Here is a 24776-nt window from a genome sequence, read left to right on the forward strand (position 1 = left end):
ACTGGATGGTGTCCAAGCCCCGCCTGCATGTTATATAACATACACGACTGAGCCCTGGGACATTGCGAGTCGCGCTGAAGTTGCCGCGACGAATTCCTCCAGACCCTTAGTCCCACTAACTGCACACAGGTGGTAACCGCGCCAGAGAACCAACTGTGCCGGCCTTTCCCCAATGACTTCCAGCCAATTTGCTTGGGGAATCAGGAAGGTTCGTCCGGCTCAGAAACCACACGTTTTTTTTTTCCAACTTCAAAACACACGTCGGAGGTAGGCGTGGGGGTTTCACTCCCTAGTCCCAGAGAGAGAACCAACGCGAAAATCCCCAGTAGAAGCAAAAGAAAAACAAGCCTGCGAGAGAGCGGAGTAGAGATGAGAAAACTTGTGGTGGCGGAAGTTTTGTGATCGGAGTAGCAGAAAAGAGCGTAGTGGAAAGTGGAAAGAAAGGGAGTCCCTGAAACTACGAAGTTAAGGGGGCGTCGACGCAGCCCCTCTCTATTGCGCCTGCGCAGTGCTACATCCTTGGGCACCCCGGCCCCGTCCCGCCGCCGAAGATTTACTCGTCTCTCGGCAACCATTCACCCGAGGAGCCAATCAGAGGGCACCGTTCGCCCTGCCCTAGCCGTCAGAGCCGAGGCGGAAGGATCCCGTGGGCGCCGGCTCCTCCCCGCTCCACCCCTCGCTCCCTCGGGAGGGCTGGCTCAGGGGCGGGGATGGGGGCGGTGGTGGTGGCGGGCGGGGGCGTGGTCAGGCCGTATAAGAACGGAGGGGGCGGCGGCAGGACGGCTCACTTGGTGCCGCTGTCTGGGGGCTGTAGTGACCGCGCCGCTCCTGCCGGGGGCTGCCCACGCCAAGGACCTGCCTCTGTGGTCTCCTCCCCCGCCTCCCAGGTGAGTGCAAGGCCCACTCCTCCAAAGGTGCGAGGATGCGTGGTTCCAGGGAGCCGTGCACTCTGCCCTCGGGGGTCTGTCCCTGTCGAGCGGAGCTCAAGTTTTCACCGTGCCCGGTGGGAGCCCGGGGGGCGGAGGGGAGGTGCGGACAGGTGTCGGGCCCCGTGCTCCCTTCCCCTCCAGCTCCCGCGACGACACCTCCCCCTACGAAGCCCGCCCCCGAGGGCCCAGCGAATCGCTCCGAGGGGGAGCTACAACTTTCCAGAGACTTCGGCCGGGGCTGGCAAACTTCAGCGAGTTCCTGCTCTGCGCGTCCCGCAGGCTGCGCGCCGTCCGGGCGCGGGCCAGGCGGCCGAAGAGTGTGCGTTGGGGGCCTTCAGCTCCTCCCTGGGGTAGGACGGCGTCCGCACCACCCGTGCCTTGCTTGAGGTCTCTCGGGCTCGCCCCGGTGCTCCCGCGGGCGCGCACGCCGCGGCCCGCTGGACCGGCGCGAATTCGAATGCAGCGGTTTCTGAAGGCGCAGTTAGAGACTCCGCGGTCAGGGGCCGCATCCGGCTGGGGAGGGAGGGGCGCTTCCCAGGCTCGGTGACAGGACCGGGGTTTTAAGGAGAGGGCGGAGATCCCTACCTTTTCCTGGACTCGCGCTAGACTGGGGTCTCCGTGATCAGCAAAGTGATCCAAGCGAGTGACTCGTGCGCTGCGCTTCTCTCGGAAACTTCTCGGAATACTGCGTCTGTGGCCTGGGTCCTCCCCTTTTAGGAATGAAACTTCCTTAGCCTGTAGACTGAAAGCCGCGGCCGTCAGTTGGCTTGGCTCGCGGGGCCGCGGGCGGCTTGGAGGCACAGCTGCCCCGGGAGGTGTCACAGTCCGGATCGCGAAGGTGGGAGGGAGTCGGAGGAGGGAGATGGACCTCGCGAGTACAGGTTGGTAGCCTGTACACCGAAACGCAGAACGCTTGCCTGCGGGAGAAAACAGCCCGGCGCTACCTCGAAGTGAGGGAAGACTTCCGGGGAAATGCCTGGCGAGTTTCTCTGGAAAACGCGAGTTGACCCATGCTCACTAGAACCGACTGCTAGGGCTGGATGCCGCGGAAGGGATCAGCTCAGTCCCCTTGCCCACTCTTTTTTATCTGGAGAAAGGCTTCTGCAAGGCAGACTAAATCCTTGTATTAAGCAGGGACCTGCTGCCTTTTTAAAGTTTGTTTGTTGTGGAGTTACAACATGCAGCTGCACTTTAACAGTAAGCGTTTATAAAGACTGTGAAATCGTTTATATTGTGGCAGTTGGTATTCAGAACATTTGGTAGGTGAGTTGGGAACCAGAACCTACCCAGGAAATAAAGTTAAGATTATTAAATCCTCCTGAAGTAGACTCCTGGCGCGGCCCAGCTGCCCTGCAGGGGGAATGTGAGTGGCCATTGTTGGCTACACTAACCTTTCAGCGTGAGTAACTTGGCAAGGAAGTGAACCAGGCAGCAAGCCAGGCAGCCGTCAGGGTGGCAGGAGCACTACCTACCAAGAATTGTGCTGTGTCTCAAGCCCCTGGAGGTGTTACTGGGGGAGTGAGACCTGTTCCGGGGACCCTGCCATGGTAGGGGCTGGAGCAGGGACTGGAGAATGCTGACTCTTCGTTTTCAGGGAAGCATCTGAGCTGGACCAGCAGGGTTTCTGCCCTTTGACATTTTTGTTTGTGAAGATGGGAAGCTTAGTGTCTCTGGAGTGAAGCGTTTACTTGAGATAACTGAAACCTTGTGTCTGAAGGCATACCCATGTCTTCAGTTTAGTCTCAGTAAGGCGTTTTTAGAAAGAAGATTTTGGTATATTGTATGTAATTGTTCAGGTAGTTTTTAGAAAGAAGATTTTGGTGTATTGCATATAATTGTTCAGGTAGCTGTCAGGTAAAAAATAAAAAATAATTTTTTTCTCTGCTAGGAGGCCTCTAAATTGTTACCCAACAAAGGTCCCTAATTTCATGTTAGCATGTGCCCACAGAGCAAACAGCTACACTCTGAGTTTCTTCCACAATACCTACCTTGTATCCAGAGATTGTTAGGGTGACACTGAAGGAAAGGATTTGGCTCTTGGCCTGTTTGTCAGAATGAAGATGATTTGGTTGAGCACCCCTGGCACTCACTACTTACTGGCCTCAGCTCTACTGTGATTGCAAGTAGCCCCTGAAATCCCATCCTGTGTTGCAGAAGCTCTCCCCTACCCCTGTCCCATCTCCCAATATTTGCGCCCCACTGAGCACACATTCCCCAGCGTTCAAGGCCGGGCCAGATTGTGCACATTGTGCAAGGCCCATCAGAGAACAGAGGAGTCCTCACACTTCTGAGAGGCCAAGGAACTGCCCAGCAGTAAAGATAACTTAGAGTGGACTGCAATGCTCTTGTTCTCCCAGGGCCAGAAACTGGGCACGTGTGATACAAAATTAGGAAAATGAGCAGTTGGAAAAAATAAGCGTCAAGTGAGCAGTACCCTGTCTTCATTTTCTTCTCTGATATGTTGTGTGCATGGGGTCAGTCATGAAAGAACTAAAGAATGACAAGCCAAGGGCTCTGATGCGGTAAGAGCTTTGCGTGTGTGTGTGTGTGTGTGTGTGTGTGTGTGTGTGTGTGTGTGTTACTGAGAGAACTTCATCTCGTGGATGCCTGGGACTGATTTCCTGAGTTAAGTGTTGGGTTCCTCAGTCTCATACTGGACTCTGGGCTGTATCTGTTGTTTTGTTGTTATGGGCGGGGGATGGGGATTAAGGGGAAGCAGTGCAGAGTCAGAGGGGTTACTTAGTATAAAGCATTAGTCTGGTTAGATAAGGTCCATTGCTTTTTTTGTGCTGTCACTGAGGTAAACAAGGCAATATAGACATATGCTTTCTGCCTTCTTGGTGTTTTGACTGTAGCATGTTCAATACATTGGCACAAGCAGTATTGTGATGAAGCAGACATCTCTGTCTTCAAAGAGATGTTCATGTATTTTAAAGCCACTTGGGTGCAGTGGTAGAGCTTTTCTGTTGTGATGCTGCCAGAACTTCTGGTCTCACACTTTTTTATCCTTTCACTCCATGCATTCATAAGGAAGCTTATATTTGGAGTTTAAATGGTTTAGGGGAAGCATCTTTGTATAACCCAACTGTGTGAGGAAGCCTTACGAATTGTTTAAAATTAATAGATTTTGTACAGCTGGGCCCTATAGCCTGTTCTCGAACTGTTTCCAGAACTTCTTGAAACAATAGGACAAAACTAATGTGAAGAAATAATTGCTGATGTTAAGCAACTCTCCGGGTAGGATGTTTTCTAGTCTCAGAGCCTTTTGGAGTCTCGGTCACCCAACTGCGTAAAGTGTTTATTTCTTGGATGACAGTGACTGAGTCCGTGAGTGGTTAAATGCTTCCTTGGCAGTGGTTTGTGCCAGGTGCCGAGGAGGCCAAGGGGATGGGATGCGGAAAGGCTTGTGGAGACACTCTGGATGCAAGTGGAGCCGGGTCGGCCTCAGGACATCCTGGAGGCACGTGGGTTTTGCCAGTTGGTCGTAACTGCTGGCATGTGAGCCCAGGAAGGCAGGGGTCTGTGCTCAGGGCCTGGTGCCCAGAGCCGCCCGGGGCACAGGAGGTGCTCCTGATAATTGGCTCCAGGGCTCTGCTGGCCCTCGCCTGCCATTCCTCTCGGAGGGGGAAGTGCACATGAGGAGATGGCGGCCTAGTGGGCCCCTGGGGCTGGAGCCAGTTTTTGGATCAAAAGTGGGAAGCCCCAAAGGCTGGGTGGCTTCTGGGCCTTTTTTAAAACGGAGGCCTCTGGGGTGTAGGTTTGGAGCCAGAGGGGCAGTGCGGACCCATTGGGCAACAGCTGGAAGTCCTCAGGGTGACCTCCAGACCCTCCCTCCCAGCTCATCCCACCCTGCCTTCCACCCCAGCACCAGCCTCACACAGCGCACTCAGCCTTTCTCTCTCTCCATTCACTCCTGCCAGTTCTGCTGAGTCTTCCTCTTTTTAGCGTTTTGTTTCCCATTGCCATCGCTGACCTGGTTTCAGGCTGCAGACGGCAGCTCATCGGAGCTGGAGCCGGAGTGGAGCGCCTCCCCTGCCCTGGCCAGTTCTCCATCCTGCCCCTCCAGCACCACCTTAAGAGCTCAAGGACCTGCCCCCCTCGGAAGATGCACTCCTTTTGGGGACCTGAACCTTTCTGCCTTCTCTTCATTTTATACCTCCCTTCCTAACTGCCCTCCCTTGCCTCCCAGATGCACACTCAAATACTTGAACAAGTGAACACTTCTCTCTCCTCACCAAACCGTGTTTCAATCCAGCTTTGAACCCTTCTCAAAGGCTTCTGATCTTATCCATCTGGGGACCCCCTTATCCCATACCTCTTCTCATCAGTACTGCTTTGCACTCCTGCCTTGTCCCTTATTTTCTAGTTTTTAAAAAAATCTTGCATTTGATGAGCACAGAAACATCCGTATCTGTCTCTATATTCACTTCCTGTAAACACATTCTGAGAAAATTACCCATGAATCTTGAACTGCTCCCACCCTCTCGTGTTACCATAAGCTTCTCTCACCTTGTGCAGCGCTTACTGGATGTGAGAAGGGGTAATCCTCCACCTCGCCTGGCTGCCTGCTCCTTACCCCCAAACACACCCGGTTTGTCCCTGTCCCGTGCCTGTGGTGGTTGAAGAAGTGTGGGCATTAGGACACGGCAGCTGGCCGGCTGTGTGCGCACTCAGCCCGTCCCAGGAAGAGTGCTGGTCCCAGAGCAGAGATGAAGTGGGCACTCACTGAGCACCTGCTGTGTGTTCAGGTGCCGGCCTTGGGTTGGGTGGGGCACCAACACTGCTTCTGTCTCCCATGCCCAGGCCCTTTGTGGTCTTGATACTTGTCTCCTCCCGACCTCTGAGGCTGCTTTAGTTGTCAGGACACCTGGTTTCTGGTCCTGGATGCACCTCTACCTCTTCCATTTCTTCATGGTAATAAGAACAATAGGCCAGTGCTGTCCAATAGAAATATGAGTCATAATTCAGTTTCTAGTAGTCACATTGAAAAGGAAAAAAATAAACAGGTGAAAATAATTTTATTTAACCCATATCAAATATTATAATTTTAACCTGTAATCAATAGAAAAACATTACTGAGTTATTTTACTTCTTCTCCACATGTGGAGTCCTTAAAATCCAGTTTGTATCTTCCAATCATCCATGGCACATCTCAGCCTGGACTTGCCCATTTCAAGGGCTCAACAGCTTGTGGGAACAGTATGGGGTGGTGCTGGTCTAGCCCATCTGCAAAAATGTTTCACCCTCCAATCCTGATCCTCCTGGTGTGGGAGACCACAGTTAACACGGAAGTTTTGGACGGAGAGTGTGAACTAGGATCTAAGCTCTGCAGCAGTAGAGATCTTGTTCTCTGCTGTTGCAGAACTTGGTCTCTTGCTGGATGGTTCCTCAGCTCCTCGAAGGATGCTCGGAACATTGTAGACACTCAGGTATCTGAAAGAATGAAAAGAAGTTCAGTCACTGGGGCCAGCTTGCTGCTAATCATTCACCATGTGAGTCAGACCTGACACTACAACACAGGATGTTTGAGTCCTAGTCCAGCTCATTCTTTTGTTTTTCTGTAGTTCTTAGAGAATAATCATAAGGTAATAGGATTTCCAAGAACTGCAGATAAAATCTTCTGAGACTGGCAGGGGACCAGGACTCCAACAATTTATCAACAAATAAAATTTATCAATAATCAAAGTTTGAAAATGCCAGAGGAAATAACTTTCAAGTGAAAGATGTGTGTGAGAAGCCTGATGGCAACAGCACATGACTCGGTAAACGCTACTTTAGTGATGATCATCCCAGTGCGCCGTATGCGTGGCTTGTCCGGCTCAGGCAGGTAGGGACACCAAAGACAAGGTGAGTTGGCCACCGCAGGTGTGGTTAGTACAGAATTAGGTACCATCCCACGGTCTCACTCCTTCCCTTTAATCCCACTCCTGCAACTCCGTCCTCTGCCTTCCCACCCAGGTTTCTGTTTTTCGTAGTATTTGTGCTGTTGTCAGAGGGACCATTGAGCCTGGCGATGTTCACTCAGGCTGCCGCCTCGCTCAGTACCTGCAGGTCAGGTACCTGCTATGTGATAGTTAACTCTGCAGGAAAAGAGCTACGCAAAACTGAAACTGTATGCGTAATTAGCATCCTCACTGAAATGGAGGCAGCTCATGCTTAGGTATCGGTGAAGGAGGTGTGTGTATGTCCAGGGGAGGAGGAGAAGTGCTGCATCTGAGCAACTAAGAGTTGCTTGTCCCTTTCCTGATGAGGCCCAGGGATGCTGCTTGTGACGAGATGCAGCTTTTAGCTGACTGAGGTCCTCATTTTGGACAGCTGACAACTATTGAAAGCTCTGAACTGGAGAGTTAATTGGTAAGGTAGCTCGTGGATGCAACCCTTGATAAAAAAAAAAACCCTTAAACCCCATGGATTGTGTGTAAACTTGTTCGTCCTTACAACAAAGCCTCCTAGGAATCGTCCTGTTTTTCTCGGCCTGGTCAATCTGTAGGGCCGGCCCTGGGGATCTCTTTAAATGAGTTCAGACCAGTCACATCTCTGATTTAGAAAGAGGCATTTGATGGGAGGAAATGAGGTACCCAGTAGCAACAAGGATTATTTCCAGTTCAAGTTGTACATGTCGCATTTAATCGTGCTGACACCTTGGAAAAATCAAGGCTCCCATGCCTCGCTCCCATCCAAAGATATCTGTGTTCTGGCCTTGTTAATATTTACATTTGCAACAATTCAGGATATTCTTTTAAGCACTTGAACTTCTGTGGTGTCCCTGTTATAACATCTGGGCCAGTGTTTTGATTCTGTTTCATGCTGTTTTGCAGCCACAGCATGAGTTCTCCCTGTGTTATCTCTCCAGCCACACTTGCTCAAGCATCCTATTTTGAAAGACAGGGAAGCACTTTAAACTGTTTGGAGTCCTCACGGGGCGGGTGGTGTCTGTGGGCAGGGCCCTGCTGCTGATAACCATGAAGACTGTATGTTGGCATCAGTGGGGAGTGAGACCTCGTGAGAAGCCCCGGGCAGCATCCCAGTTGCTGTGGGAATCGAACTAAATTTTTTGACTCTAGTAAACATCAGTGTTAAATGGCTAGGAGGATGCTGGTAACCCCGAGAAAATGGATTCAGGCCTCCGGCTGAATGTGCTCGAGCAGAGTGAGAAAAAACCACCTGCGGGGTTGGTGTCACTGGCCCAGAGACGGTTCCCTGGGCACAGCTTTGTGGTATGTGACGCTGATTCCTTTGAACTGAGATAGTGTGTTTGTGGGTGTTTGGGCAACTGTAAACACAACTTTTTGGGAAAAGTTAACAATATATTTTAGTGTTCTTTTAATAAACAAGGCTTTATTTTATCTGGTTCTGTTGCTTTGGGTTGCCTACTAGTCTAAACTCTTAACTCCATGTACGTTAAACCCAGGTGTGCATCTTGGTTGTCTGTAACCTTGCAGTGTGTTTGGGGGCAGTGGAGGAGTCTCCAGAATGTGACCTCCTCCCAGGTGGGCTTGGGGCCCCACTGAGGGGCTGGCAGCTGGTGGACGGAAGACTGGCTCAGGCTGCCCCCTGGACCTAGATAACTCCGGCCCTCACCCCCTAGGCATTCAAGGAGTAAGGGAGGATGTCTCTGCAGAAGGCTGAATCCGTGTTGACCCTGGTTTTTCTCCTTTCTGACTACTAATCTGTTTCTGCGTGTATCAAGTCTGTGGTCATTCCAAGCGCTTGGCGCGCTCTCGAGGATGAAAGAATCTCAAGGTTCAGACCACAAACAGGTGGGAAAAAGGACAGGTGTCCAGTCTCAGGTTCCACGTGCATGTGTTGGTCAGGCTGTTCCAGGCTGTTTCTGTTTTCAGGTCTGTTCCAGCTCTCCTTCCTGTGCCAGCCCTTGGGATCCTAACCACTTCTTGCAAACTTACCTACCTTCCCTCTGCAGCTCCAGTTGGGTTGTCTGTTTCTTAGATCTGATAAAAATGCCCTCTTGTCTGCAGGGGTGTCCTGTTCCGTTGGCTTCGTCAGCAGATTCACTCCTGATCTTCCAGCCACCAGAGCGAATCCCAGCAGCCATTCCTTTCGCCCGTGAGCAGGGCACGTGCCTTGGTTGCAGACCCAGATCAGGGTCAGCCCATTCTTAAACGCTCCCTTCTGTACCATTATTTTTTCCTCCTAATGCTTGTCTGCTCGTCTAGCAAGCTGACCATCCCAGCTCCTCCACTCTGGCTTCTCTCTGCCTTTCTGACTTGCCTTCTCTGAAACCACCACTGCCCAGAGCTCCGTCACGAGTGAGGACCCTGGCTTTCCTCTCTCAGCCCTTGTTCCTTTACAGCAAACATCCGCATAGCTGTTAGCGTGTCTGTGCTTAATCACATGCAATTCTGGTGGTTCCCACCAAGCTGGATACACCCGCACGTCCATGATGGTTTTGTTGGCTGGGGCGGGGGTGGTTTCTGTCCCACCAGTTGTAGATACTTTAGTTCTGGCTGCTTCTGCTTTGCTTTCGGCACTTGCCCTCTGGCCTTACTCCACACGGGGGACCTTCGCACATCTGGCTGACTTCTTTCCTGCCATCTCAGAACAAACCTTCATACCTTTCTTCTCTTTTTCTCTCCTCTTACTGCCATATCCTTCCTACAACTCCTGAGCACCCAGTTTACCTTCGAAGCCCTGCCGCCACCCCAGCACATGCATGCGGGCTGTCCATCTCTTAGGAAGCCTCCTGAGGCCCATTTCTGCCACTTGCAGCAGCGCATTCTTGGACCGTTAACAAAGCACGTATCCCCTTTGCTCCCCAGTTTCCCCGCCCACAAAGTAGGGACGATAGTCGTCGGGATCGGGTGAGTCAGTCCCGGTGAAGCCCTTGCAGCACTGTCTCGCTGCTGTTTGGGAAGCAGTCACATAGTTTGGTGGCTCATGTTCGGGCGCCTGGCCAAACATCTAGTCACATTTGGCGTCCCCTGGCTGTGACCAGCTCTACATGAAGAGCCCCTGGAGGGCTCTGCACTCGTCAGTACCTGCCAGAGCTTCCGAGGAAGTAGTAAATGAACCCCAGTGGCACAAGGCTGTGGGTGAGGATAGTAAAGTGTTTGTGTTGTGACACAGCCAGTGTGCGTGCCTGCCCTTGGAGAGCTGGGGTTCCCACACCGTGGCCAGTGAGCTGCCTTCTCGGTGCCTCTCTGAGGGGCCCCTCTATGCTCCGAACACGGACCCATGCCTTTGCTCGCCTGGAGTCTGCACTCAAGCAGGCAGTAAAGGGTGCTTGACTCAAGCGTTGCTGCCTTTGGCATGTGTGCATGTGTGGTGAGGACAAGGGGCGATGGGAAGATCAGGTGTCATAGTCACGTAGTGAGCAGAGTGTAGCTTTCTCCTTTTTTTTTTGGATAAGACCAATAAAATTTGCTGTTTTAGAAAGGGTCACTTTGTTAGCAGCAAGACCTGGCCATCCCCGTGTACGTGTGGGTTTGTGGTGTGAACTTACTGCCCTCTCCCCACCTCTCGCCTGCCAGCGGCAGAACTTGACCTTGGTGGAGGTTGTGGCCAGTTCCAGGAGTCAGAACTGTTAGCTCCGGAGTCTGGGGTCAGTTCACTTCATCTTTTCTGATCTTAGTCGTCGTGAAAAGGGGACAGTTGTCACTTCCTCGGGTGCTTGTGAGGATGAATAGGGATGGACGTGAAGTGGCTTGTACTGAGAACCCTTCCATTGGCTGGTACACACCCCTCTATGCCTTCATTTTACAGGAAAAGAAAAAAAAAGAAATAGGCCCAGAGTTGTCACTTCACTCACTCAGCTGGATGAGGGAAGAGGCGGGAGAGGATATTATGACACATGTTGCCCTCTGCTTTCACTTCTGCCTAAATTCTCTAGGCCTTTATACACAGTAAACTAGTTTCTTCCTGCTTAAAAGGTCCTCTGTTGTCCACGGAGGACAAGAGTTTGTGTGGAAGATGCCAGCCACGGGGCCATGGGATCCCCCCTAGCCAGGAGCTGGGGACAGCAGGGATCTTTGTTCCACAGACACACTCCCTTGGAGTCTGTCACCAGGCTTGGTCCACTGCCCTGGCTGGGTCTCCACGCTGAGCTGGGAAGTGTCACTGGGAGCATCCAGGCCGTGGGGGAGCATCCAGTTATCAGTGAGAGGGAATTTTGTCGTCAAAGGAGCGCCGGAATGTGTTTGAGTTTCTTTTGTGTTCTTAAGCCCACAGCAGGGTCAGAGGACGAGGGTGTCACTCAGTTGTCTGTGGACTGGATGGAGGGCTGCCACGGCTGAGAGCGCCTCATTTGACCACAGCGTTCCCATGAAGCCTTCTGGAGCTTGCACGTTAAACGTCGCAGACCTAGGCTGAAGTATATGCTGCCTTCAGCTTCGTGGATGTGCGTGTCCACATGTGACGGGGCTCTCTGGGCAGGGTCTGCGTCTTAGTGCCAGGCACAAACAAGGCTTGGCGTTGCCTCAACTGAGCGCTGGGCCGTAAGGCCGGGAAGTGCTACAGACGCTCTTACTGTCCGTCTGTCAGGCCTGCTCGCCCGCCTCGAATCCCGCCTGCTTTCACCGCCTCTGCCCCTCTTGTTTCTGGGGTCTAAGTAAGCTAGGAAGCAGGACTCTTTTCCATGAGGGCTCAAAGCGGTTTTCAGATCAACCTGCCTTGAGTGTCCCAGGCAGCGGGAAACAAAGGTAAGTTAGACATCAGCTTGTCCTCGGGGAGCTCGGTTTAGTCTTTGGGCTCAGTTTGTCTATCCCTCTCACCTTTTGCTGCCATCTCTGCAAACCTGTTTTCCAGGAATATGTGTATTTTATGCTGCTGCTGCAGCCGGATGATAAAAGGGAATTCAGGGGCACCCGGAGGTGCCGTTCATCATGAGCCAAACTTTTTAGAAGACTATGTAGCTTAAGCTGAGTAGGCGGTTGGTCATCCTCACTTGTGAAAAGGTGCCTGAATTTTCAAATCAGTGAGGAGTCACGGCTCCTACCTTTCCCAGTTTCTCCTGTGCGGAATAACAGTGAATCTGCTTCTCTGGTAATGAAAGGAAATCAAACACTTTGAATTTACCAGGCTTCAGATGGATTTTTTTTTTCCTGGTTACCATTTTATTAATTCTGCTAGTTAGAATTTTCCTGTCGTGATTTGAGAATGTGTGTTTCACGTGGTTCTTTTATATGGGGATTATATCAATGTTGATCTCAAGTGGTTAATTAAAACTGTTACACTGTGCTCTGGTGTGCTATCCAAGCACTAAGGGCCTATGACTTGGATTTATTCTAGTAATAAATGTATTCTAGTGTTGGTCTAAGTAACTTAAAAATGTGCTTTTGATACTTGAAATTGTTTGGATGGGTGGGGGGCGGGGAAGAAAACAAAAGATTGCTTTCTAACAGGCCTCAGTAACTTACTTTGGGCTCTTCGGGCGGCTAGACGCCGAATGTGAAATCAGCCTACATCTGAGCCTTCAGTAGCCTGAGCTCCTCTATGTCTAAATCACGGTAAATTGGGAGAATTAAAAGCTACCCATGGGCTCGGTGTCTGGCGCGTCCCGCACTGTGCTTTTACATAGACTGCTTTTTTCTGACAGTCGACGCCACTATTCATACATGTGTCAGGAGTTGCTGGCGTGGAAGATGCCAACAACGGGCATCTTAGGTTCCTGAAAAAGTGTTTATTGCAACTGTAGACAATAATCAGCAACATCATGGGGAAAGCTGTACCATGTCTGAAATGAGAAATAGCGATTCTTGTAAAACTACAGAAAACATTTTTGAATACCAAACATAAAATGGTGCTAGATGAGATGGCTTATCCATTAGTTTGAAAGTTTGGGTTTGTTGGTTTTTTTTTGTTTTTGTTTTTGTTTTTGGGATTAACAATGGACATCTTCTTTTAAACAACACGTAAGTAGAAAATTGACTAAAAGCTCTTCTAGAGAAAAACTGTTCCTCTTCCCCTGCTGATCTGGGGATCAGCTTTTAAGGCTTGGAGGGGAAGCCTCCAAGTGTACTTGATTTCGGCACCTGAGCATGGGGACGTGGGGACGGCTAGGAGGAAAGGCATCGAAGGAATTAAACAAGGTAGCAGGTTAGATGGCTCATAGCGGGAGAGATTTGGGAACATGGCTCATAGGATTTTTTTTTTTTCAAGTAATGCATGTGTAGGTCCCAAATTCAAAAGAGAGAAAGTAAGTCTCCTTTGTTACCCTCTCCTAGCCTAGCTGTGGCATTTGGTGTAGTCGGAACCACTAGCATCTCCTTCCAGAGACTTCTGGTTGTATGACAAGCGCAGACTTACGCTTTTCTGCACAGTTTCACACTTTTCTGTTAATAGACCTTGATGAGCGCTTCATATTCATACAGAGGGAGCTGCCACCTTTCTTTTGGACACCTGTGTGCATTTGTATACTGTTGTGTACCTGCGAGTCATTTAACCTTCTTTACTGATGATTATTTGTAGCTTTATAATGCTTCAGTGAATATCCTTGTGTATACTTGCAAATGTACCCATAGAATAAAATCCAAAGTAGACTTCATGGAAGTTGAATTGCTTTGCCAAAGAGTGTGTCCGCTTAAAATTGAGAATCCCATGTCGTTCTTCAAAGAGAACCCAGGGACAGTGCACTAAAAGTGTCTGCTTCTCGGTCTTTGCCAATCTGATGGGTAAAAATGACACATCATAGTCTAAATTTGCCTATCCTTTAAGGTAAGGTTGACTACGTTACAGGTCTGAGCCACTGTTCATGTCCTTAGGCCCATCTTATGTTGGGATCCTGTGGTTCTGATTTGCAGGAGCTCCTTATTCATTAAGGAAATTAGTACTTTGTCTAATGTTACAAATATTTTCCTAGTTTTGTCTTCTCACTTCTTTATGGTGTTTTCACCATGTAGATATTTTTATATAGGCAAATATATCAATTTTTTTCTGACTTTTAGGTTTTATGTGATTTAGAAAGGACTACCTAGCCTATGTAAGTATACATAAGTTTTGTGGGTTTTTTCCTAGTACTCTTAGGGTTTCATCCTTTACACTTAGGTCTTTGATTCTTCCATCTAGGTCTTAGATTGGCACCAGCTCAGGAGCCATCTTTGCGTATTTTTTAAATCTAGATAATTATCCAGATGTCTCAAAATTTTCCCTTTACTATTTTGAAATGCCTCCTTTATTATATACTAAATCTTCTTATGTATTAGATTTTATTTCTGGATTTAAAAGTTTCTGTTTCACCAGCTTGTCTTTTTGTGCCAGTGGCACGCTGTTCCCATCACTGTGGCTCCATAATATCTCTTACCAGCCTATTGTACGTCCTGTTCTTCGTAACTCTCCTGGCTGTTCCTGCCCCTCCTCGCATATAAACCTTACCAATTTTCAGTCTAAAATAGATTCTCACTTTGAATCTACTACAAGTTCAGGGATTTTAAAACATATGAAAATTTTCAGGCATAAGTGCACCCCCCATCCCACTCCCCGCCCCCAACCCCTCCCCCCAGAAGGAGCGGTCACTTTCATGAGATTCTCCCCGGTCCCAGATGTCCCTCTCCTAATGTTAAGAACCACTGTTCTAGAGGTAGGAGTAGTCCTGGCTTTAACTCTACATGGCTTTTTTTTTTTTAAACAAGTCCTTAAAAAAAATGGCATGAGTCAAAAGCGATTCCTACAACGATTCTCCTCTACAACATTATTGAGTTTCTTCCTGGAGATTTTCTGAAAGTTAAGTGCTCCTTCTATTCCGAGTACCAACTGAGCAGCATCTCTCCTGTTGCTATGACTTCTTTTGCCCGTATCATCCGCACAAGCCTTGGAAGCACGCTAACAGGGGATCCGCAGGGTGTAAAGCGAGTTGCATTTTTATGGGTAGGTCAGCGTGCCTGACAGAAACCCATGCCACCAAATCACAGTTTGGCCGTGTCTCAAAACAAAGCTAGAGCCGTACCTTTCTGCGATCGCTTGAGCTTGCGTGCTGCCCTAGATAATGGGTACAAGTGTACTGCGTGCTCGTCGTAAAAGGGGCCACAAAGAACTAAGTGTGCACAGAGCGCATTGAAGAAGAGAACTCTGCTGTTTCAGAGCTGACTTGAAGCCAAAGGCCAGCCACAGTAAACATGCAGCATTTCATCACCAAGTTCGCTTGGTCTCCTTAACGCAGAAGTGCTTTGGTCGGATAATCTAGATGGCCTAGGGCCTCCTAACGCTGTCCAAACAGGTTTGCAGGGAAACTTTTATCTTCCCCTTGGTGAGTATTCTTCAGGCGGGAGCAGAAGCCTGCCCATCCCCCATCGGTCTTCCTGGAGCCTGCTTGGATCATGCGATCAACCTTCCTGCTGCCCGGCCAAGCAGATTCTGTCCCTTAACCTACAGGGAGCCTGTGATCCGGCTAGAGGAGAGGCCCATGCTGGCCAGACTGGACAACTTGCCAGCTCCCAGCTGTGTGCTCCCTGCTGCCCCTCAGCCCCAGCCTTCCTGTCGGCCAGCATCCCCTCCCCATGTGAGCTCCTCTGTGGCCTCCCTGCTCACCCCAATCAGGGGGCGCTTCTTTCTTCTGCCCTTTTGTTACATTTTCTTTCTCCTACACACTGCCTTGTATTGAGACGTCGTGTTCTCACCCTCCTCTTAATGGCCAACTCCTAGAAAGCTTGTCTCGGCATGTCCCTGGGTGCCCCAGCACAGACTGAAAACTGTCCCATTGATCTGAGCCCTGTTGATGAGGTGAGGATCCCCAGCACCGGTGCAAGACTGAAAACTCAAGTTGGAACCCCAGGACAGAGCACGCTGGGTGTGCATCCGAAAGCAGCAGCTTCCAGACCCTGAGACTGCAGGTCATCGGGATGGGCTATGTGTGTCTGGCAAGTCAGTTTTGCTGCCCCCGTCACTTTTCTACCAATTTGCGAGGAAGTCTGAGGACAGCACCTCAACCTCTCGTTTGTGCTCTGACATCTGTCTGGCTAATAGGTGACCCAAGTGGATCCACAGGCACCTTGGCTTTCTAGTGTATCCGTTTTTGTTCTTCCGCAGTAGGATTTCCAGTGTTTCATTTTCTGAAAAGTCTGACTTAGTTAGAAATTACTTTGGTAACTTTGTGGTTCTAACAGGTGAGCTGTGAGAGGCGTGCTTTGCTCCTGGTACTGAGTGCTAACTGTTCTCCTTGGGTGGCTTGAAGGCACTCTTTTTCAAAACACAGTTGAAAGATCACACTGCCCCAAGGAGGTTTCCCACATCCTGTGTCAGGCCTCCTTGCCGGGCAGAGCGGTTCCCTCCGTCCCTGACCTAACCCTCTGTTACTCAGGAATCCTGTCCTTCAGACAATTCCTTAGTCCTAGCCTGGATACCCCAGATAACAGGAGTGTTTGTTATAGGGCAGACGGCTCCCGTAAGTGAAAAGCGTATCAGTGTACTGGATTCTAGCAGGACTAAACCGACTCTCTGTTCTCTGTGTGGTTGTAGCCTGGCGTTGAGAATCTATGTATTCACAGAGTGAAGGAGTCTTTGGTAGGTCGTGTGTTCTGTGTGGGCATTATAGCCTAGGCGTAGTTACGGTGCCAAAAGCAGGAGAGGTGATTTTCCATAGAAAACAAGGAAAATTAGCAACACCCATAGGCCCTCTGTTGAGTAACGTTGGGTTTAGGTTACTTGGCTTAATAAGTTTGTCTGCATCCCTTCACACACAAACTCTGCCCCCACCCTACCCCACACAGATAAAACAAAACAAACCCCACAGAAAACAAAATTATAAAGTTGTCAGATTCGATATAGGGTAAGTTTACGTGTATTCTCTCCTTACTGCCTGCCGGCACCATTCTTGCCACGTCTAACTCACTTAGCCCTCAGCAGCACCCGGCAGTAGGTGCTGTTTACCTCTTTACAGTAAGAAAGAGGTTCAGAGAGAAACCAGCATCATCTCTGAGTCCCGGGAGCCGCTTTGCCATGTAGAAGTGAGCGCTAACTGTTTCTCCCCCTCACTTTCAGTTTCCCTGGCAAGGACACCCCGAGATGGCAGAGGAGAGCAGCAGTACCAGGGACTGCGTGTCCTTCAGCGTGCTCAACTGGGACCAGGTGAGCCGGCTGCACGAGGTCCTGACCGAGGTCGTCCCCATCCACGGACGAGGCAACTTTCCAACCTTGGAGATAACCCTGAAGGACATCGTCCAGACCGTCCGCGGCCGGCTGGAGGAGGCGGGCATTAAAGTGCAGGATGTGCGGCTGAACGGCTCTGCAGCCGGCCATGTCTTGGTCAAAGACAACGGGTTGGGTTGCAAAGACCTGGACCTCATCTTTCACGTGGCTCTTCCCACGGAGGCCGAGTTTCAGCTGGTCAGGGATGTGGTTTTGTGCTCCCTTCTGAACTTCCTGCCGGAGGGCGTGAACAAGCTGAAGATCAGCCCAGTCACCCTGAAGGAGGCTTACGTCCAGAAGCTGGTGAAGGTGTGCACGGACACAGACCGCTGGAGCCTGATCTCGCTCTCCAACAAGAACGGGAGGAACGTGGAGCTGAAGTTTGTCGACTCCATCCGGCGTCAGTTCGAGTTTAGCGTGGACTCTTTTCAGATCATCCTGGACTCGCTGCTCTTCTTCTACGACTGCTCCAGTAACCCCATCTCCGAGCACCTGCACCCCACGGTGATTGGGGAGAGCGTGTATGGGGACTTCGAGGAAGCCTTCGACCACCTGCAGAACAGACTCATCGCCACCAAGAACCCCGAGGAGATCCGGGGCGGGGGGCTGCTCAAGTACAGCAACCTCCTGGTGCGGGACTTCAGGCCCACCGACCAGGAAGAGATCAAGACCCTGGAGCGTTACATGTGCTCCAGGTTCTTCATTGATTTCCCTGACATCCTCGAACAGCAGAGGAAGCTGGAGACCTACCTTCAGAACCACTTCGCCGAAGAGGAGAGGAGCAAGTACGACTACCTCATGACCCTGCGCCGGGTGGTGAACGAGAGCACCGTGTGTCTGATGGGGCACGAACGGAGGCAGACGCTGAACCTCATCTCCCTCCTGGCCTTGCGCGTGCTGGCGGAGCAGAACATCATCCCCAACGCCACTAACGTCACCTGTTACTACCAGCCCGCTCCTTACGTCAGCGACGGCAACTTCAACAACTACTACGTTGCCCAGCCCCCAGTCACCTACAGCCAGCCGTACCCCACCTGGCTGCCCTGTAACTAACCTTGAGACCTGTGGGTTTCCACAGTGGGAATCCCACTAGGGCAAGGGCTCTCAGGTAGGGGAGCCTCCTTCTAGATGTAGGCGTTTGGCTTTTAAAGGGGAACTCAGCTCTGATTCTGCTTTTTTTTTTTCCTTTGTGTACCCATTGGAATGGGTCTACAGTGTATCATGAGCCAACCCTAAAGGGACCCGTTATTGCAGTGCCACTTTGGAAAAGGTTATAGGAAGTATGGCCTACCCACATCTTTCCAAGACAGACACTAACATGGCATGTCCCAAACACTGGCACGGGGCGTTTGGGCTCTGCAGTCACTGAGGTTGGGGGGACGCTTGGGCAGTGTCTGAGAAGTCGTCAGCTGCTGGTCCTCTCGTCTGTGCCCGGGGGAGGCCGCACAGCCCTCATGTGCAATCCTCAGCCGTTGCATGAAAGTTGTGCTGATTGTCTGTTTTCTTGTTATCAATTTCAGTCGGGCAGAAAATGGTAAACATGAGGGTGCTCTTGTGACTTAATTTTTGTTCAAAGGACTGACTTGCTTATGTTTATTCTCCGTCAACAGAGCTGAGGATTTCTCTCATCAATAAACCAAAGCCAGTAGCTGGAGAATTGAGATCTGGTTGAAAGTGGTTTATGGTTTAGATGCTGTGCTAGCACGAGGAATTGTGAGAAATCGCTGAGAAAAAAAAAGTGACCTTTTCTTGAAATGTAACTTGAAAACAAAATAAAATGTGCAACATAATGTTAAGTAGAATTGTGGTAGTGGTGGTGGGGTGACTGTAAATAGGAAACGTGAATGTTCAATTTTTCTTTTCTTTAACGTAAGGAATTCTTATTGAATGACATTTCTTCCCCCTCATCAGCTCATCACTTTCGTTTTGCTCTTCCCAAGACTAAGGTTGTGAGTCTAGAGTCGTTGCAGTAACTGACATGAGGGTCTTCTCACCTTTTAATCGGAAACCCATTTTGGTCACATTCCAAGTATGACTGGCTGTTTTTTCTGGAGTACTTTGGCTGATATTTTGTTTTTGTTCTCATCCCCCCCCAACCCAAAAAAATAGTGGTTTCCTTTTCCAGGCTTTTTGGACAGCAGATGAATCCAGGAGTTTCAGTAGATCTGAGTGACCTGTGGAATGGCCTGCTCTTGCGGGAAGAGTTCTTTGGTTTAAGAAAATTGCTTTAGAATCTCCCCTGCTGTCCCTGTGCTCCATGTGAGGTGGCCGCCCCTCCCGTCAGTCGGGCCTCATGTGGATCAGAGCCACCGAGGCACCTCCCGGCGACTACTTCCGGTGTATTTGGGAAGAAGCAAGTGAACGAAGGAGAATCTTCCTTACTCTGGTAGATTGACCATACGTGTTTGTACTCTGCACTTTAGAAGGAAAACAGTGTTACTCTCTAGTCTGAAGCAGGCTTAGTAAATGGGAGAGTTCTGGGCTACTTACTGTTGCTTTCCCGGTAGATTTATTTACGGGACTTTGTGTTTTGAAACTGTCTGTGGGCTCTCTTGGAAAACATCACTTCAGGGTTATCAAGGGCAAAGAACGCAATATTGCCAGCCAGCTTGGTTTCTCAAGTGATTGATCAAATCCACGCTCCAGATTTTTGCATTCTCTTGTGGCCATAAAAATCCCAAGCCCTGCGTGATTGCCTGTTTCTTGCTTGAAGCAATGAAGTTACCTTAATGCTTAGTAGAAAAGGAGTGGTTTACCTTTTTCCAAAGATTATAGTTTCAGGGCTTTTTTCTAGAATGTGATGTCTAGGTCCTCTTGAAAGCAGATCGGGCGTGGCTCGGTATCCATGCTGTGGACTAGGCGAATAGAAGCCACTTCTCAGCGTAAACAGCTCCTGTCTCCCTGGGAGCCATAGTTATATTTAAATTCACGGCTTTGAGTCAAGGCTGGTTCTACATTGAGAGGGGCCCTGCGGTGCTTCAGGGTTAAAAAGGGCAATGAAGACTGAGCCCCAACTTTCAAAACTACGTGGTCATCCATGACCTTAAAAACTGCCATTGTGGTCAGATGGCAACATGTTTGCACAAAAATGAGAGATCTGTTTAACCAAAGCTTTGAAATATGATGAAGCCACCAACATAAGCACTTGCTAACAGAGGTCAGTGTTGCTTCCACCAGAAGGCTCACGGATCAGGGTGATGAGGGACCAGATGCAGAGAGGATCAGAACCGCATGAATAATTAAATTCCCAGTTTGTCCTTGGAGTGCTTTGTGCTCGTATTTTTTTTTTTTTTTTCCTATCTGGTACTAGTCCTCCTTTGAGGATGAAGGGAGGCACAGAAGTTGCTGGAAATTCCCAGCCCCCCAATGCTTTACTACCACTGCACGATGGCCATCTCAGTAAACTCTCTTCGCCTGCAGTTCGTAGTCAGCCCAGCTGTTCTGAAGTTTGAGAGTAGGCCTGTGTTCTTAGAATCATCCGGGTAAAAAGCTGCCCTCACCAAAGCTGCACTTTGAAGCACCGCCCTGGTCTAGTGGTGTCTCCACCTGCTCTCCGAGCCTCTTGTCTGCCTCAGAAGAGACCAGGTAACCTTGAATTTCAGGTGTCTGGAAATTCTAGCTGAAACCTGCCTTTCGTGGTGCTCACACAAGCACCAGGTACTCCGAGCTTGTCCTGAGTCCAGTGGTTCCTCTTCTTTGTGTGTTGAGTAATGTGAAACTTGGCAGTGGCCAAGGGCACTAAAGTTCAAGTGCAAGTTCTAGTGTAGACTTAAGCAGCCTCATTTGCTTCAGGACTCTGAGCAGTTTTCTGATGCTTTCTGCAAGGATGCAGCCTGTTACCCTAGCCTGCTTCTTGGAATCAGTTTGAGCAGCTGTGAGATTGAAACAGTACCCTTTCCCGCTTGTGTTGGCAGAAGAGGATACAATACATTCCTGGCCTCGAGCTTCATCTCACCTTTAAGTCTTAACCTTGGCAGTGAGACAGTTTTCCTCACCCACTAACTTCAGCTCTGGAACTAAACTACATTGCTGACCCCTTCACCTCAGGGTTCCGCCAACTGGGTGTGGGAGGTGGCATGGCGCACACCGGGAGGGCCGGGCAGATGGGGAGAGGCGGGTGGGAAAGGTGCTGGGTTCCTGATCTGCGGTCACGGATGTGGTTTGGCATTCAAGGGTTTTTTTTTTTTCCTAGTTTGATTTTTCTGCCCCCCTGGGGATTTGAGCCTCAGTGAGCTGTGTGTGAACCCACGCTCTGGGGTGACACATTAGTAATCCATTTGCTAAAGCCCTGAATCTGCTTTTCCTTCAACTTGGCCGCTAGCATTAGCTCCTCCCCTTCACGGTAGGTTAGGATTTTAACTAGTACTGCTTTGTTAACTCTGGGGGAATGGTGCCACTCAAAAGCAACTTCCTAACTTTAGGAAAACCTCCTTTCTAGTTACCTTTCTGGTTCCGGTGCCTTTTTTTAGGATGCAGATAGACTGTGAGTGCGAGCGTCCTCTTCCAGAGAATAAAGGATAGTTACCCAGTTGCGAGCAGAGGCCCTGATGCTCCCCGGGGCCTTTGCTTCCCGGCTATCTGACTGGGGCTCCACACAAGGAGAACCCGTGCATGGATTCTGTGAGGTGAAGGAACTGCCAGTTGCCAAGGGTAAATTTGAATTTTTAACCTGGCAGAGACCAAAATGTCTCAGCTGACTTTGGAACATACTCCAGCTCAGCCAATTCCATTCAGAGGACCAAGGGAGGGGTGTGTAATGAGGGGTGTATTTAGAAAGACCAACTTTTCAGGATTATTTGTGGAGACTTCCAAGGTGAGGAGCAGGAAATAACTGCTTTTTTTGTGAGTTCCAATTCTAAACCTTGTTTACCTATCACTTAAAAAAAATAGTTTAAGTGGCTGTGAAAGAAAACGCTTGGAGTTTTGCCTGGGCTAGTGGGAGCTGGTACAGGCTGTCATGTGTGTTTGCCTAGGAAGGCGAGGAGACCATCCACTAAAGAGGAGGTCGTTAAATAATATGGATCTGTGGGTGTTTTAAAACTCAAGGCATCTGGTCTTTTTTGTTTAATGAATTTAAAAAAAAAAGAGCTGCTTTCAGAAAATTGAGTTTTTATCCATTAATTTCCAAATTATTATAGATGAAAAGATACAAATTAGACTAAATTTGAAGCTTTTTTGTTACTCAATATTTGCATAGCCTTTGAAATATTAATTTCTTAGTGGTGCCTAGGATGTGTGAGGTTTCCTCTTTGGTGTAATGGTCCCTGACCTTCTTACGTGATGCAGGAGAAATCATTTGTCAATGCACAATGTGTTAGAACTTGATGCAGTAAAGCTTTGAGTTTGAGAAATAAAGATACATTTGAAAAGACCTTGTCATTTATGCTCGTTTCTTTGTGCTGCCTCAATGGTGAACTTATTTTAGGTTTCTGGAAACATGTCGCACATGGTAAGCGGTTATCAACATTATCAGCCTTGGATGCTTGTCTGAAAGATGGTGCCTTCTCTGGGGGAAGGAACATGTGGGTACCTTGGGGGCCATAATTCCCTTAATATTTAGACTCTTCTCCAAGGTGCTGGACTGATTTAAACCGACCTCAGCCTCTCAGCTGTCATCCACATTAGATGGTATGGTCTTGAAGTCCCCCTTCACTGGCAGTTGGTTTGATTCAGTGCTAAAGGCCAGGTTCTCTTGAGCTTGACTTTGGTCCCAAAATCATTTCAGTAAGAGAACCAGAATAACTTCAACTCTACTATATACAACTGCTACCATGGTTTCTTCACATTTGAAGAGCAGTGTAGAAGTGATCAAGTGATCCTTGATTGGTTGATGGAAACTTGGAGGGTGTAAAGAGAAACTGTTGACCTTGCCCGGTCACCAACTTGCTTCCAGATTCCTCTGATCCAGTTCTCAAGCATCCCCAGCCCTGCCCCTCCCATGGCCTCTCTTCTGGGCTAAATTTCATTAACTCCAATGATCTTCTCTATAACTGTCATCAAAAAACTTGGTTTTTTAACTGTGTAAAATCCTTCATTCCCTTGCCTGCGACCTGCCTGTTGCTGCTGCTCCTTAATCCTTCCAGTCGGAGGATGAGAACTCTCTGGAGTCCTTCCAGATCACTGCTTTGGAGTGTTCATTGGCTGACCCCTCCTCTGACGCTTGCGCCATCTCTGTCGCCCCCTCACTCCTCACTTCACCTGGCACCGTCGAAGTCCAGGTCAGTGGCCTCTTCAGCCAGCCACTCACACTGGCTAGACTTTGGATCTAGAACTGCCCGTGAAGGCTGGAATGACTTTCTCCTCCCTCTGTGGCCACAAGAACTAGGATCCATCAAAGAGCAATTTTACAGTCTTGCTATGTTTGCCTACGAGCCAGCTCCAGGATCCTCTTCCCCCTCATCTGTACTGCGTGTTCCTTCTGTGATGTTCCTCAACTCTGCCTTTTTGATGTTGCCTTCACCTCTCACCGGGGTTATTTCGTGAGTCAGTTCCTTTGTCTCCCCACCATTTTTCTTGACTCATCCAAGGGCTCTTTCTCAAACATTCTGACTTACCTGTGCTCCTCCCGTACATTAAAACCTGCTTACGACTGTGCTGTGCAAGGGTGGATGTCAGACTTCGACCCACGAGGAGTCCTTCACAGCCCGTCCCGGCCTCGTACCTGCTCTGCCAAGCAGACCCTGTTCCAGTTCCTGAGCACACAGTTCCTCCCGTGCAGCGAGCCTCGAAAATCAGCTGAGATGTCGCACCCTCCCTGCTGCTCTTTCTACTCCTGTCCATCCTGGGTTGCGTCAGTTCTTCACTCTCATTGTGAACACCTGCTTGTTCCGTGTTCCCCTGCCTGCCTCCCACACAACTGGCATAGATTGGGTGCTTCAAATGTTGAACTTGATGCTTTTGTCCCTAGAGGACTTGGCCTTGGGCCACTCGCAGCGAGGAGGCTGAATCCTGCATATTAACCTGGATGCGTTATCATGCCCACTCTCATGCTAGGGAACGTTTCGGTCCAGGCATTGTCCAGAGCAGTGTTTACAACTTGTGTGGGCAGCGGTGGTGCTCGGTTCCCCAGAATGAGTAGTTACCTCGTGGACACTGGAACGCTGTGGGCCACAAGCTCTTGGCCTCCTAAGCAAGGTCAATACTTATGGCTGCAATACTTATACTCTGTCGTTTTCTTCTGAACTCCCCACCCACCTCATACCCTCCTGGTGTTTTAGTAGAACTTCTCTTGAATCCCCTCTGAGTGTGAATTCCTCAGCATTGGAGCCCTGCTCCCACTGCCACCCAGGATTCCCAGGACTCCAGGAGTACACTTTCCAGTACTGGGGAATTTTTTTTTCCTTCCCTGTCCAAGTAGTGACTGGGGTGGGATAGTCACATACCTGTAATTTGGGATTAACGTCTGCTGGAAGATACTAAGAGCATTAACAGGACCTGAGAGGGTTTATCAAACAACCTCTAGGAGAGGCCCAGACCAAAGCATCAGTGTGACACACCCTCTACTTCCTTACCTTCGGGTGCAACTTCATCCCCTCCAGAGGCCCCCAGCTCCTGTGCATCTCGAGGCAGGTAGAGCTGAGAGGCAAGCCAGGGTGGAGCCCAGTCTGGGACATAGTCAGGAGCTGGATGGCAACATGATGAGTGTCTGGTACCCACCAGCACCACCCAAAAGCTGAGTGGGAATTGCTGAGGTCGAGTGACTTCCTGCCCGAGTGATAGGACTGGTGCTGGGCCCACAGTGCTGGCTCCTTGCCTCCCGGCCCCGTGCTCCCT

General features: G+C 49.7%; 1 protein-coding gene across 2 annotated transcripts; it reads left to right on the top strand.

Moving 5' to 3' along the window:
• The first annotated feature begins 786 nt into the window (after nucleotides 1–786).
• TENT5C (terminal nucleotidyltransferase 5C) lies at nucleotides 787–22374 on the top strand. 2 transcript variants are annotated; one of them, XM_031457902.2, is made up of 2 exons: nucleotides 787–887; nucleotides 16857–22374. In XM_031457902.2, exon 2 carries the CDS (start codon nucleotides 16881–16883, stop codon nucleotides 18054–18056), a length of 1176 nt encoding a protein of 391 aa, XP_031313762.1. In that variant the 5' UTR covers nucleotides 787–887; nucleotides 16857–16880; the 3' UTR covers nucleotides 18057–22374. The 2 variants fall into 2 exon arrangements, with proteins under 2 accessions (XP_031313762.1, XP_031313761.2); XM_031457901.2 differs by lacking the exon at nucleotides 787–887 and adding an exon at nucleotides 927–1279.
• The last annotated feature ends 2402 nt before the right edge of the window (nucleotides 22375–24776 follow it).

The sequence above is a fragment of the Camelus dromedarius genome, chromosome 9 (genome assembly GCF_036321535.1).
Source record: "Camelus dromedarius isolate mCamDro1 chromosome 9, mCamDro1.pat, whole genome shotgun sequence".
NCBI lineage: Eukaryota > Metazoa > Chordata > Mammalia > Artiodactyla > Camelidae > Camelus > Camelus dromedarius.